The sequence below is a fragment of the Neofelis nebulosa genome, chromosome 15 (genome assembly GCF_028018385.1).
Source record: "Neofelis nebulosa isolate mNeoNeb1 chromosome 15, mNeoNeb1.pri, whole genome shotgun sequence".
Classification (NCBI taxonomy): domain Eukaryota; kingdom Metazoa; phylum Chordata; class Mammalia; order Carnivora; family Felidae; genus Neofelis; species Neofelis nebulosa.
In genome coordinates, this window is record NC_080796.1 from 74,136,560 (window position 1) to 74,151,535 (window position 14,976).

Sequence of the window (14,976 nt, forward strand, 5' to 3'; positions counted from 1 at the left end):
CAGGAGGGGAAAAAGAAGGAGGGAGATGGCTTCCCCGCTGTGCCCCTCCGAAGGTCGGGGGCTTTCCGTGCCCACAGCCACCACCCCTTCAAAAGACATAGTTGGGGGCCAGACAGGGACCTCCAGGACCCACTGAGCAGGTAACCCCCAGGGGACCTCCTGCCCCTCCTTCCCTCAAGTCCTAGCTAGACCTAGGAGAGAGTAGTTGGGGAGGATGACGGGGGCCCAGGACACCTGCGTCCTGGGCATTCCCTGGAGAGTCCGAACCCAGCCTCCCTCAGGCCTTTGGGGAGGAGGAACCCTGCCTTTCTTCCTAGTGGTCCCGGCTCCTCCCCAGCTAGTCTCAGGGGCTGGGGGGAGGCGGGAGGGGGAGGCACAGAGCAGGGACCCGTACTGCCAACACCTCCTGCTTTGGGTTTCACGCAAGGATGTCAGAGCTGGAAGGGACTTGGGGATCATGTGGCCCAGGTTCCTCAGGAAGTGTTCTGGGGGGTGGGCAATGCCCACCTGCTGGCTCCGGGCTGATGCGGACCCAGGTATTTGGACATCACAGCATCGCCCTGCGGGGGAGGTGGGGGGGGGGCGGGCAGCCGCTCCTGCTCAGAAGTCTGTGCTGGTGGGAAGTCGGGGACCTGTCTCTCCCCGTCCCCTGGAAAGTCTCCAAGGACAGGAGGTCAAAAGAGAAGGCCCAGGGGTCAGGCTGGAGAGCTCATCGTGGTCATCAGGCTGGAGTGGTCATCGTGGGAGCCTGCCAGCCACGGAAGGGCACTGCTCTGGCAGCGGTCCCCACGGACAGGTTCCCTCGGCTCGGTGAGCGGGCCCATCTCTAGCTCCTGGGCACAGCTGGCTGAGCTGGCTGAAAGGAGAGGACGCTGTGCTGTGTCCCTGGCCCGGCTTGGGTGGCAACTCCAGTGGGAAGCCCTGCCCGCGGGGCTCCTGCCACCTTCCCAAGAGCACCCAGTTGGAGGCAGAGACGCCCTGGGCGCCCCTCGCGTGGGGCCAGCTTCACCTCAGAGTCTCCGAGGGGTCGCCTCTCACCATCAGGCACTAGCTCTGCCCCTTGGCAGCCCTGGGCTGAGGAGGGGCAGAGCTTGGCCTCCGGAACCAGGCAAGGGGTGAGCTTGCCACTCGCCCTTGGCCTCTCCCGAGCGCTGGCTTCCTTCCGGGGGACAGTACTGCCCAGTGGCCGGCAGGGGCCGCCCTTGTCCGCTGCTCTGCCAAAGCACGGCTCCCGAAGGCGGGTCTTTTGGGTCTGGGCTGCAGGTGTGCCTACAGGAAGGACTGGGGCCGGGTTCCTCCCTGGTGCCCGTCACTGGCCACCAGCCACAGAGGGCAGTGGTGGCTACGTGTGTTTCAGGAGCAAACTGCAGACATCGGGATGCACGTGCCCTCAGGAGCCCCCCTTACTGCGGAGCCGAGAGGAGCTGGATGCCTTCCTGGAATTGCAGCACCAAGGTGGCCGGCCCTCCCGCGTGGTATGGACAAGAGTCCCCCCGGAGGCCAGCTCCTCCCTCCCGCTGTGCTGCCCCACTCTGTGCCTCTTCTGTCCTGCCAGCTGCTGGGTCTGTCCGCCCAGGCGTCGCTCTGACTCCGTCTGACCGAGGCTGTGTCTGTGGGCTGTACGCCCTCAGTTTGCCTCTGTGTCTGTGTGCCCTGTCCCCCACGCTCGGTGTCCTGCCTCTTTCTCTAAGACTCTCTGTCTCCCCTTTCTGTGTCTGAGCTCTGCGTTGATGTGGGCATCTCTGTTCCTCTCATCAAAAGGCCCCTGTTCCCCTAACTGTGATAACTGCTGCTTTCTGTGGACCCCACATTTCTCAGTTTGGGAGCCGAACTTATAATTTGTGGGAAGAAACGAAGACAGCGGTTCTCTCACAAGATAATCATAGAATTATGGAACGAGAAAGTGTATAGAGTGTGCCCGGCCTTCTGGCTTAAGGGAGCATGTGTGGGGGGTCTCCAGCCAGGACCTAGGGACCTGGAGGGTACACAGGGGCTTTAGAGGTACCCCTGGGTCTGCTACGTCGCACTGGGCAACTGATCCTCTAACTGGCCGGGGCCACCGACACCGGCCTCCTCGGCCCAGCCTGAGGTTTGGAAGAGAGGTTGAGGGAAGCCGGCTGCTGTGGCCTGCAGGCAGCAGCCAGGCTGGGCCCATCTCATCCCCGCCAGCCCCTCCCACCAGCATCCCTGCTGCCCCCTCCCCCCCGCCCCCCACCATCCCAGCACGGTGATGCCACAGGAAGACCAGGACTGGGGAATCAGACCGACTCCCAGATCCTTCATTTACTGGCCGAGCGAATGATTTATTCCATCTCTCTGAAAATCAGGATAATAAAAACTATGTTTCTAATGTTTATTTATTTTGAGAGGCGAGGGGAGGGAAAGAAAGAATCTTAAGCAGACTCTGCACGGTCAGTGTGGAGCCCGAAGCGGGGCTCGAACTCACAGACCATGAGATCATGACCTGAGTAGGAATCAGGAGTCAGACGCTTAACCGGCCGGGCCACCAGGTGCCCCTAAAACCTGTCTTTTAAAGTTGTGATTATTTCGGGGGGGAAATGCTGTTAAGGTGCCCAGGACTGTGCTGGCACACAGGCTGAGCACTGGAGACCACGGTTTCTTTCCCCTCTCAGTGTGGTACTTGAACTTGCAACCCTGAGATCAAGGGCTGTATCTCCCCTAAGTGAGCCAGCCAGGCGCCCCCCTCTGCCTTGGCCTTTTAAATATGATGTGTGAAATTGAATGCCCAATAAATCAGCTACCCATCTCAAGACCTAGCTGACACCACCAATGCCTGGGGTGTCTTCACCGTGTACTCTCCTCTCCTATTACTCCCTTGCCTGCCCCACCCCCAGAGATAATCACTGTCTTGACTTTTGTCATTCATTTACATTTTTACAGTTTTAATACAAATATATACATTACCTAAATAATATGTTTTTTGTGACTGAGTTTAAAAACAATGATGTCATATTGCACACAATTGCCTATAACTTGCACGTTCATGCAACATTCTGTTTCTAATTTTTACGTCTGTGCTGCGGGTGGTTAGAGTTCTGCCACCCCATTCTTCTGTTGATGAACGTTCAGATCATGTCCACTCTTTGCTACCATGAAGAGTGTCACTATGAACATCCTTTTATCTCTCTTCGGTGCACATTTGTAAGAGTTTCTCCAGGGTATAGACCTTGGAGTGGAGTGGTTAGGTCGCAGAGTGCCTGTCCATTCTTACGAGGTCCTAGCAGACCGTTACCACCTCCATCAGCAGTAAAGGAGAGTTCCTGTTGAACCAAATCACTTCCAACATTCGGAGTCATCAGACTTCTTAATTTTGCCAGTCTAGTGGTTACAAATCTCATTGAGGTATTCATTTGAATTATCTTTATTACAAATGCGATTGAGCATCTTTTCATATGTATGCAGGACTGTTGTCTTTCCTCTTCTGTGAAATTCCTCTTCCTGTCTTTTGCCCAAGTTCCTCCACTGTCTTTTGTCTATCCTTTGTGGTGATATGTGTTACAATGAACTTTTCACAAAATGGAGAAAAGTGGTTTGTCTTTTCCTTCTCCCATGGTGACTTTACATAAACAGAATTTCTTAATTTTTATTTTTTATTTATTCATTTTTTAAAGACTGTATTTTTAAGTAATCTCCATACGCAACATGGGGCTCGAACTTACAGGCCTGAGATCAAGAGTCACACATTCCACAGAAAGAGACAGCCAGGCACTCCTGAATTTCTTGTGTTTGCTTTTTAAATTTTTTAAAAAGTTTATTTATTTATTTTGAAAGAGAGAGAGGCAGAGAGGGGCAGAGAGAGAGGGAGAGAGAGAGAGAGAGAGAGAGAGAGAATCCCAAGCAGGCTCCACACTGTCAGAGTAGAGCCCAATGCAGGGCTCAAACTCGTGAACTGTGGGATCATGACCTGAGCTGAAATCAAGAGTCAGACACTTAATCAACTGAACCATCCAGGTGCCCCTGCCCCAAATTTCTTAATTAAAAAAAAAAAAAATTATTGAAGCATAACATGTATGCAAAACATGCATTAAAACATGTTTAATGGGTGCCTGGGTGGCTCACTTGGTTAAGCTTCTGACTACAGCTCAGGTCATGATCTCACGGTTCATGAGTTGGAACCCCACATCAGGCTTTCCACTCTCAGAGTAGAACCCATTTCGGATCCTCTGTCTCCCTCTCTCTCTCTGACCTTCCCTTGCTCATGCTCTCTCTCTCTCTCTCTCAAAAATAAATGAACATTTAAAAAAGTGTTTAAGATTTTAATTGGAGTTGCAATGAATCTAGAGAGTAATTTAGGAAAAGTTGACATCTGTACAAAATTGCTTCTTCCTATCCATGAAAATAGTACACCTCTGCAATATCATTTTTTTTCTGTGTAGATCTTGTGGATATAGGTTTATTCTTAGGTATATTATACTTCTTTTTTCAAGTTTCAAATTTTAGTCATTCTGGTGGGTCTCTTAGAGGTATCTCATTCTTTTAAAATATTTTTTAATGTTTTATTTATTTTTGAGAGAGAGAGAAAGAGTGTGAGCAGGGGAGGGGCAGAAAGAGAGGGAGACACAGAATCCAAAGCTCCAGGCTCCAAGCTGTCAGCACAGAGTCTGATGTGGGGCTCAAATTCATGAACAGTGAGATCATGCTGAGCTGAAATCAAGAGTTGCATGATTAACTGACTAAGCCACCCAGGCACCCCTCCTATTCCTTTTTAAAAAATGTTTGTTTATTTGTTTGTTTGTGTATTTATTTATTTATTTATTTATTTTAATGTTTATTTTTTTTGAGAGAGAGACAGAACATGAGGAGGGGAGGGGCAGAGAGAGAGGGAGACGCAGAATCCAAAGAAGTCTCCAGGCTCCAAGCTGTCAATGCAGAGCCCCATGTGGGGCTCGAACCTATGAACTGTGAGATCATGACCTGAACTGAAGTTGGACGCTTAACCAACTGAGCCACCCAGGTACCCCACAATTTGTACCCATTTAAAATCGACTTCAGTTTGCTAATATTTTGTTTGGGATTTTTTGTACTTATGTTGATAAGAGAGATTGGCCCCAAATCTTCCTTTGTCAGACTGCCTGTGTGCAGTTTAAGAATTAAGGTTATATTTGCATTAGAGAAAGAGTTGGAGGGTTTTCATTTCTATTCTTTGGAAGATTGCATAAGATTTCAGTGACCTATTCCTTGAGACACCCGTCCCTTGCCTATAAAACTGTTTGGCTCAGTGTGTTTTGCCTAGAGAAAGATTGACTACCAATTCCATTTCTTTAATAGGACTATTCAGACTTTCTATTTCTTCTAGATTCAGTTTTGGTGAGTTATATGGATATAGATATAGATACAAACACACACATTTTTTTAAAAGGAATTCTCCCGTCTTGCTTGCATTTTCCAAATTGCTGCCAGCGAGTCGTGGGCAGTCTTCTGCCTTTCTAGTCACCGCACTGCCATCGCTAGGTCCACCTCCCGTTCTCCCTCAATTCATGCCTGCCCTCTGTCCATCACTCTTCTGCAGCCTTGTCTGTTTTATTTACCTGTTCCTAAAAACAACTCTTGGCTTTTATTGATCCTATTTTATGTTTAGTGCTCCAGTGATTTCTGATTTTTATTTTTATTTTTTAATTAATTAGTTATTTATTTACTTTAATGTTTTTATTTATTTTTGAGAGAGAGAAACAGAGGACTAGCAAGGAAGGGGCACAGAGAGAGGGAAACACAGAATCCCAAGTAGGCTCCAGGCTCTGAGCTGTCAACACAGAGCCCGACATGGGGCTCAAACCCACCAACCGTGAGATCGTGACCTGAGCTGAAGTCAGACGCTTAACCAACTGAACCATCCAGGTGCCCCTTAATTTTTAAATTTTTTTTCAACATTTTTAATTTATTTTGGGACAGAGAGAGACAGAGCATGAACGGGGGAGGGGCAGAGAGAGAGGGAGACACAGAATCGGAAACAGGCTCCAGGCTCCGAGCCATCAGCCCAGAGCCTGACGCGGGGCTCGAACTCACGGACCGTGAGATCGTGACCTGGCTGAAGTCGGACGCTTAACCGACTGCGCCACCCAGGCGCCCCTTAAATTTTTAAACTAATCTGTCCACCCCGCCTGAGGCTCAAACTTACCACCCCAAGATCCTGAGTCATATGCTCTACTGACTAGGTCAGCCAGGGGCCCTGATGTCTGTTTTATCTTTATCATATCTTTCCTGTTTTCTTTGAGTTTGTTCTGTTGTTCCTTTTCCAATTTTAAAGTGGGCATAGTTTGGGGCGCCTGGGTGGCTCGGTCGGTTAAGCGTCCGACTTCAGCTCAGGTCACGATCTCGCGGTCCATGGGTTTGAGCCCTGCGTTGGGCTCTGGGCTGATGGCTCAGAGCCTGGAGCCTGCTTCCGATTCTGTGTCTCCCTCTCTCTCTGCCCCTCCCCCGTTCATGCTCTGTCTCTCTCTGTCTCAAAAATAAATAAACGTTAAAAAAATTTTTTTTTAAAAGTGGGCATAGTTCATTTATTTTACAATTTTTTTTTTCAAATAAGGCTATAAATTATCCTTGAAATACCACCTTGGCCATCTCCCACAAGTTTTGTGCTGTAGTTCTATAGTATTTTCATTAAATATAGCATGTCATAAACTATCTTTAAATTTCCATTATGATTTCTTTCTTGTTTGTCCAGTAAATCTATTTAGAAGAGTGTTTTAAATTTTGTAAATCTATAGAGACTTTTTAAAACTGAAAACATTTTTGAGACAGAACAAATATGTAGCAAAAATAAAAAATAAAAAATAAAACTTACCTGTAGAAGGTAATGAACCATTAGGAAGCAAATAGCCACATAACCACCCAGCTTACACAAGAAACACTAGAGTGTCACTAAAACCTACATGGTCCTTGTGTCCCTCTGCATCCATAGCCCTCTTTTTCCCGTCAGAGATGACCACTTTCTTGACTCTTTTTTTTTAAGATTTTATGTTTAAGTAATCTCTGCACCCAACGTGGGGCTCGAACTCATGACCTCAAGATCAACAGTCCCACACTCCACCAAATGAGCCAGCCAGGCACCCCACTTTACTTTTAAGCTCAATTTTCCTAATAGACTTACCCCCTTTATATGCAAGTCTAAACAATATTAACTAGTTTTGCTTATTTTAAACTTTATGAGTATAACCATACAGCATATACATTTTGTGTTCTTGATTCTTTCACTCAATATTATGTTTGTGAGATTCATCCATATTGTAGGGTGGGCTGTGGTTTGTTCATTTTCATTTTTTTAAAATTTTATTTATTAAAAAAAATTTTTTTTAACATTCGTTTATTTTTGAGAGACAGAGAGAGGCAGAGCATGAGCAGGGGAAGGGGAGAGAGAGAGAGACACAGAATCTGAAGCAGGCTCCAGGCTCTGAGCTCTTTGTTAGCACAGAGCCCAACGTGGGGCTCGAACTCAGGAACTGCAAGACCATGACCTGAGCCGAAGCCGGACGCTCAACTGACTGTGCCACCCAGGCGCCCCCATTTTCACTTTTGGTTAGTATTTTGATATGTGAATACATCTCAGATCCCTCATCCGATCCACTGGAAGGGGATTTCTGGCTTGTTTCCTATGATCTCTATGATACAGATTATTTGAAATGTGTTAAAACTTGCCTTCTGGGGCGCCTGGGTGGCTCAGTCAGTTAAGTGTCCGACTTTGGCTCAGGTCATGATCTCAGGGTTCATGGGTTCGGGCCCCGCGTCAGGCTCTGTGCTGACAACTCAGAGCCTGGAGCCTGTTCCGGATTCTGGGTCTCCCTCTCTCTCTGCCCCTCCCCTACGCACGCTCTGTTTCTTTCTCTCTCAAAAATAAATAAACGTTAAAAAAAATAAAAAATAATTTGCCTTCTGGCCTGATATGTGGCCAGTTTTTGAAGTGCTTTGTGTAGGCTTGAGAAAAATATTTATTTCCTAATGGTTGGGTGTGTGGTTCATGAATATTCCTACTCCCTTTTGTCTTAAATCCAGACTGTCTCTGTTGTCTCATTTCATTTTGTTTGTTTGTTTTTATTACCTGCCTGGCCTCCGTAGTTTGAGTCTGTCATCTCTGGAAACCCTTCAGTGTAAATTTTTTCTAAGATGTTTCCTGCTTTGGGCTCGAATTGCAGCAGAGTGCGGAACGCCGAACAGTGGGATTAACTTCCCAAGGATTTCAGGTGGAACGTGGCAGGTGTGGAGGACGGGGACGAAGAGCACAGGGAGCAGGAGGGGTGAGGCCTGACTTCGAGTGAGGGTTCTTGATGTGATTCTAGGGTCAGAGCTGCTGTCATCCATCCGTTGGCCCTTTGGAGCGCTCGGCCACTGGCATGCTTTCCAAGTCTGCGTCCATGAGTGGCATCAGTTGCCTCTTGGGCTGTTCCGACCCGGCTGGTGAGTGGAGGTGGGAGGCAAGGCAGTGGTGGCCCCTTCCCCTGTCTATCTCACCACCGTCCCTCACCGCCCACCGCCAGCTGTTTAGAGTCTGGGTGTCCTGGGTTCTGCTTAACCACACACCCTTGGAAACACCAACATGCCTCTATTCAAATGAGAGGTCTGAATTCAGAACTCTCCTTCCAATGAAGGAGGACATAGGACAGAGTGCGGCTCTCCAGTCCCCCTCCCCTGCCCTCCCCTCCCCGTCACAGGAGATGAAGGACAGTTTCCTGCCATGTACCGTGTCCTCAAGATGAGGCACTGGAGGCTCAGTGCGAGACCTCTGCTGTCTCCCTTCGGTTCTGCAGAGACGGAGCTGAGACTCAGGCGCCCACCCCCTGCTCTACAGGGTCCCGTGCTCTGCTCCCTGGCCTCTCAGTTCTTCAGCTCTGCGCCGCTCAGACCTCCCCCCCCACACACACACACACTCCAGTGCCAGTCACATGCACCTGCAGCATGGGAACCTGATCCAGGTGGAGGGGGTGGGGGAGGCAGCCCCGGGCGTCTTTGTCTGGCTTTAGCTGGACACTTCTCGTCTCCTTTTGTGTTGGCAGGGAATTTATGCCAGCCCTCCGCCACTGACCTCAGCCGAAGGTGAGTCTGGGAGACCCAGAGCCCTTCAGAGGCCCGGATGGAAGAGGGGCAGTGGGACTGGTCCACGGATCCTGCAGCACCAAGGGTCTCTGCTTCCTGAAACATCGCTCCCTTTGACATTTCCGATCCTAGGCCTCCAAAAGGCCCTGTCCCCGAGCTTTACAGAATTCACCCTCTCCTCATTCAGTGGCCAGGGAGGTTTACAGGGCTCCCCGTAGCCTCATGGGAGAGTGAAGCAATTAGGGAAAGGAAAGTAGTATCCAGACCCCAGGCGGTCAGATGAAGAGGAGAGAGGGAGATGTCAAGGCCAGGAAGGGGGGTGGGCAGATCAGCTACTGGACAGTCTTAGGGAGACACGGTGACTAAGGACCCCATGCATCGCACTTGGAGGTTCAGATCACAGCCAAAGGGGAGTGGCTCAACGGAGAGCTGGGCAGGGGCCGTGGAGCCCAGGGTGGGAGGGCAGGGGCTGAGGCCCAGCCCTGGAGCTGCGGGAGCCTGGGAGATTTCGGTGCCCAGAAAAATCAGCACACAAAATCGACACCTGTTTATTTGGCCCCTGCAGCTGAAGCCTGGTTAGAGCGGCCGGGCCCTCCCAGACAGTGCGGCTGGATGAGCTAGCCAGGGCCCTTTAAGATGCCAAGCTCTGATTTGTGACCCTGGAAATCTCTAGCTGACACATCCTCCTGGCTCTGGGTTTGGGATTAGCTCATGGGATGGGGCTGATGAAATCCCAGGAAATCCACTCCTGATTGGCTTTGGGCCCAGAGGCCCTTTCCACACAGCAGAGAGGGTCGTACACAGGGCTCTTGTGTTTTGAGGGGAACATGCCCCACTGGGGGGCCCTCACCCCGCATCTTTGGTCGGGAAGCAGTGCCGGCAGAGGCCGGGCCTGAGTTAGGTAGGAAGGGGGAGGGTCTGCACTTATCTGGGAGGAGCCTGGAGTTTTCCTCACACACTGAGGTGCCTGGGCAGCAGCCGTGCACATCCGGGAGGTGGGGGTGGGGCGAGGGGCTTTCTCAGTCCTTTCTCGGACCTCCTTTCTCCCCTCCGGGCATGGCGCCTTCGTCCACCATCTCTCCGGGAACATCTTGCTTTTCTTTTCCAGCTCAGCCTCCAGCCCTTCACCTCTTCTTTTTCTCTCTGCAGCTGTAGCCAACTGGAAGGGGGCTCAGGTACCTGGGCGGACTCCCCCCTGCGCCGGACCCTCAGTTTCCTCCTGGGCATGACCGGAAAGGCCAAGGTAGGAGTCAGCGGGGAAGCAGGAGGCCTGGCCCCCCTGCCCTCCTCAGTTCCCCTCCTCTGCACCCCACCTTCTGCTCTGTCCCCAGCTTCCCCGGGAGACAGACACCCAGGGCAATGGTTCAGGCTTGGAGGAAGCACGTGGTATTTCTCCCAGACTCCCTCCCTGCATGGGGGGAGGGTCACCTTTCCTCTGCGCCCCCCCTGCCTCCAGCTCCGCAGCCAGCTGTGGACAGCTGGGAGAGGGGAAGGGTGGCTGAGCCCTACCTCTCTTCCGGCCTCACGTGGCTAAGAGGTGGGCAGCAGAGATCGGAACCATTGGGGAAGAAGGATAATGATCACAATCACGGCACTACTTTTCACTTCTTGGGAGCGTCTATAAGGGTTTGCAAAGTGCCTTTCCACTCGGAATTGGATGGGTGGGTGCAGCAGCTGCCGGAGTTGCAATTAGACCCCAGGCAGCGTGGGAACCAGGAAAGTGCGACGTTGTGGAAACGCACGCACAGCCACGCGTGTAGGGCCACGTCCAGTTCTGACCCCGGGAAGGTGAAACTATCCTCCCGGGTCCCTTATTACCGACCCCGGCGCTGCGAGACCAGGAGCTCTGGCTGCTGCTCCAATGCCTTTCCACGTTCTCCATTTCCTGGCAGAATGAGCACCCCCCTTTTCCTCCCGGGGCCTCCCCAAGTGTGCATGCACCTTCCAACCTGGGGCGGCTGCTGAGCATGGAGAAACACTGCAGAGAAAACCTCCATATTCACCTGGAAGAGCCCTGGGATTCTCACCCCTCGCCCCTGGGGCCGGGCCGGGCTTGCCCCCCCCCCCCCCCCCAGCCTTTTGGCCTTCCTCCGGGTCAGGCAGAGGAGAAACCCGCTGGTTAGCACCTTCTCACCACAGGCCGGAGGGGGGGCGGGTTGAGGCAGGGACCAGCCAGTCTGAGCAGGAGCGGCTGGAATCTTAAAGCCGGGGGTGGGGAGAGCAGTGGGGCAGTGAGGCTTCTTTTCTCCCACGGGGGACTTAGCTCTCCAGGGACCTGGGGTCTCCGGCCAGCGTCCTCAGGAGCTCTCTTAGCTCAGGGTAGGAGAGTGTGCTGGGGGAGCTGCCTTCTTTCCCCGCAGGGGGAGTCTGTGCTGCCCGGGGTGGGGGGCATCCCGATCCCCAGGGGTCTTCTGCGTTTGGCCACCCTTGGCCCAAGTTCGGTGAGAAGTAAAGTAACCAGGTGAAGGGGGGTGTGGGCAGCGTGGGACCCGGATAGGCAGTGGGAAAGAGCCGGAGCGAGTCCGCGTCTGGCCAGACTCGCCCTTCCCCACCAGGGTCTCCGGCCCAGTGCCGTTCCACACTCACGAGTGCGTGTGCCTGCCTCACTAAACCCCTTCCCCTCCTCCCAGCTCGGGACTGCGCCTGGCAGGTCAACATCAGGGGGCGGGGCTGGAGAGAGGAAGTGGCTTATTCCTTCCTATTTGACTAGAGGCATCCAGGTGGACAAAACACTTTTCCAGAGGCCATCCCATTTCATTTTCATAACACTCTGACAAAGATAAGTATTTTAATCTCCATTTGGTAGACAAGACAACGAACGCAGCGGCTCCGTTACTTGCCTGAGATCCTACAGTTACCAGGAGGCAGGGCGGTATTGCAGACCCAAAGCTTTCTTGTTGTTGCTTTGTAAAAAGATTTTCATTCTCTTTTATTTTATTAAAAAATTGTTTTTTAATGTTGAGAGCGACAGAAGAGACGGAGTGTGAGTGGGGGAGGGGCAGAGAGAGAGGGAGACACAGAATCCAAAGCAGGCTCCAGGCTCTGAGCTGTCAGCACAGAGCCTGACACGGGGCCGGAACCCACGAACTGTGAGGTCGTGACCTGAGCCGAAGTTGGATGCTTAACCCACTGAGCCACCCCTGACGATTCTTATTTTAAAGTAATCTCCACGCCAAATGTGGGGCTTGAACTCACGATCCCAAGGTCAAGAGTTTCGGGCTCTGGTGGTGGCTACTTTTAGGTTCTGGCAGAAATTCGGGTTGCCTTTTGTTATGGGGCATCTAAAAAATAATTTCTGAAAATAACGGGAAGTATCAGTGGATAGGAGTGGGGCGGGGATAGCGAGATGACGACGCAAGGGTTTGGTTTTGGAAGTGTTCCCGGGATGCATAAGATGAAAATTAAGTCAGGCAGCAGGCTTAGCTCTCTAAAAGCCCAGCTGTTCCTCAAGGTAGACGAGTTTCCTCTACCCACTCCCAAACCCCCTTCCTGGCCACTCATCTCCTAAGCGGAAGAGGTGGGCATTGAGCGAGGGCCAGGCTGGGACACAGAGCTCACTGAAGATGGGGGTGGAGGCAGAAAAGGGTTGGAGCCTGAGGTCTGCTTCCTTCACAGAGACCGGAGTCTGAGGCCCGAGGCCCGCCTGAGAGTTCCCTCAAACCCTGCGATTCAGGTCCCGGCCTCATGGCTCCACCCACTGGGTGCCCACACTACAATGTGGCCCTTTAAGAGTCCATCCTTAGCTTGTGGCACTCTCCCACCCTAGGCCTGGGAGAAAAGTTCGGGTCCTGGCCCACCCCTGGTCTCTGGGCTCCCAGTGGGTGGATCCACCAGGCCAAGATTCTGGCTTCTGGTTGTCTGTTCCGTTTTTAAATTTAGTACATTCCTCAGCCCTGCCTGCTCACTGCGGGGAGGTCAAGTCTGGGGTTCTGGGCCAGGATCTCTGGTTTGGGGGAGTTCCTAGGGCCTTCCCATAAGGTCTTCCCCGCAGGTGCAAGCCTGGGGGAACCAGCCTGCCTCCTGGCCCTGGGAAAGTCCTTTTTGCTTTCTGATTTCCATCCGGCCTGAAATGGGCTTATCCCCTCTCCTGTTTTCTGGTCTTTGCCGTACATGGATTCTTAAACAGTGGAATGGGTGAGGAAGGAGGTGATGAAAGAGTTGTTAGGAGGGAGGCTAGGGGAGCAGTGTGGAGGTGGTGCTGGGGGTGAGGAGCCCAACGGGCTCAGCCAGTGGTGAGGCAGCGAAGCCCAAAATAGTGGCAGAGGCTAAAATTGGCACCTAAGGGGAGTGCTGAGCTGGGCTGGAAACACTGGCTGGAGCTGCCTCTGAGCCGGGCACCGGGAGCTGCGGCATCTGGGTTGGGCCTCCTCTCCCTCCTTCCCCTACACTTTTTGGGACCAGAGTCAGGCAGGACCGTGCAGACCCAGGATGCTCTGCCCCAAGGCTCTGCAGAGAAATGCGAGAGCCTGAGAGGCAGAAATGAACTGCAGTGTGAAGGATTATAGTTAGATTGGGGGAGGAAGTTTGCAGCAGCAGGAAACTAGGCAAAGGTGGAGGGTGCCTCAGGCTGCGGCAGAGGGCCCCGAAACAATGCCCCACTGCACGCCGCCGCTTGTGGGGAGACCGGCCAGGCCCTGAGTGCCCCCCGGAGCGGGGGCGGGCCGGTGTCCAGTCTTTCGGCTCCGGCCTAACAGCCAACGGAGGGAAGCGGGGTTAGACACCAGGAAGGACTTCCCCGGCCTCCCGAGAGGGGGCGGAGCCCGCGCCCGGGCCGCGGGCGGGCCGGGGGCGGGGCTCGGCCGGGGGCGGGGCCGGGGGCGGCCGCCGCTCGGGGCGGGGCGGGGGGCTCGCGGGAGAGTCCTCGGGCGCGCACCCTCGCCTCCACGCCCGGTAAAGACCGGCCTCTCGCTTCCCCTCGCTTCCCCCGCCCTCCCCCTGCCCTGCCCCCAGCGGCGCGCGGGGCCTGGCGGCGCGGGCGGCGGGGCTCCCTGCAGAGCGCGCGGGGCGGGGGGCCGCGGGGCTCCCGGGTAGAGGTCGGCGCGGGCAGGGCGCGCAGGGCCGGCGGGGCGAGCGGCGGCCAGCGCCCCGGGCCCGGCCCGGCGGCCCCCGCCCCCGGCCCGCGGGGAGGCTCGCGTTTGAGGAACTGCGCGGGGCCGCGCGCGCGAGCCGCCTTCCTGTCCCGGGACCGCCCGCCGCCGCCGCCGCCGCCCCGACCATGTCTCGGATCGAGTCGCTCACGCGCGCGCGGACCGAGCGGAGCCGGGAGCTGGCGAGCAAGGTGGGCTCTGGGGGCGCGGGGCGGCGGGGCCGGGAGGGAGCGCCGGGCCCCGGGGGGCGTCCCGCGCCGCCCCCCACCCCCACCCCCTCCCGGCCCGGCCGCCCGGAAGAAAGTTGCTCCGGGAAGGGACCGCGCGGGAGGAGGGAGGTGCGCGTGTCGGCGGGGCTCCCCTCGGCCCGGGGGCCCCTGCGCCCCGCGGTCGCCGGCGTGCTCATCCCCCTTTGTCCCCGCCATCCGGCGCAGGGGCCTGGAGGGGTGGTTTCCCGGTTCCTCCCGCCCGCACCGCCGCCGCCGCCCCCCACCCCCCAGACAAAAGTCAGCCCCTCCTCCCCCCGCAGATGGACTTTCCAGCTGTGATTCACTTCTCCCCTCTGGTAGGCGGGTGGCTGGGGTCGGGACGGCGTACTTCCCCCCAGGAGCCATCACCCTCAGGCTCCGGGAGCAGAGGTCTTTGTGTAGTTGGGATCCTTTCCTCCGTCCTCCGGGGCCCTGGGCACACCTGTTTCTGGAACACAGGGCCTCGGGTCGCCGTCCCTGTGTGACCCGCCAGCTTCCAAGCCCCCCGTTCTCCCTGCGTGAAACCCCGAGGGTGACCCGCTGACCGGCTCTGTGCCCCTGTCGCCCCTCCTCCCTCCTCTCCCTAGCCCTTCCTT

General features: G+C 54.4%; 1 protein-coding gene across 9 annotated transcripts in view; it reads left to right on the forward strand.

Moving 5' to 3' along the window:
* Nucleotides 1–14,976, forward strand: part of ARHGEF2 (Rho/Rac guanine nucleotide exchange factor 2) — a 38,327-nt gene continuing 23,351 nt past the window's right edge. For 2 of the 9 annotated variants that reach the window (XM_058701864.1, XM_058701865.1), the window contains exons 1-5: nt 1–140; nt 1,358–1,475; nt 8,292–8,409; nt 9,006–9,045; nt 10,195–10,288. In XM_058701864.1, coding sequence (XP_058557847.1) covers nt 8,346–8,409; nt 9,006–9,045; nt 10,195–10,288 — 198 coding nt within the window. In that variant the 5' untranslated portion in view covers nt 1–140; nt 1,358–1,475; nt 8,292–8,345. Of the gene's footprint in view, nt 141–1,357; nt 1,476–8,291; nt 8,410–9,005; nt 9,046–9,831; nt 9,947–10,194; nt 10,289–13,882; nt 13,936–13,960; nt 14,324–14,976 lie in introns of those variants that run through there. The other 7 variants (XM_058701878.1, XM_058701870.1, XM_058701868.1 and 4 more) reach the window with 6 other exon arrangements.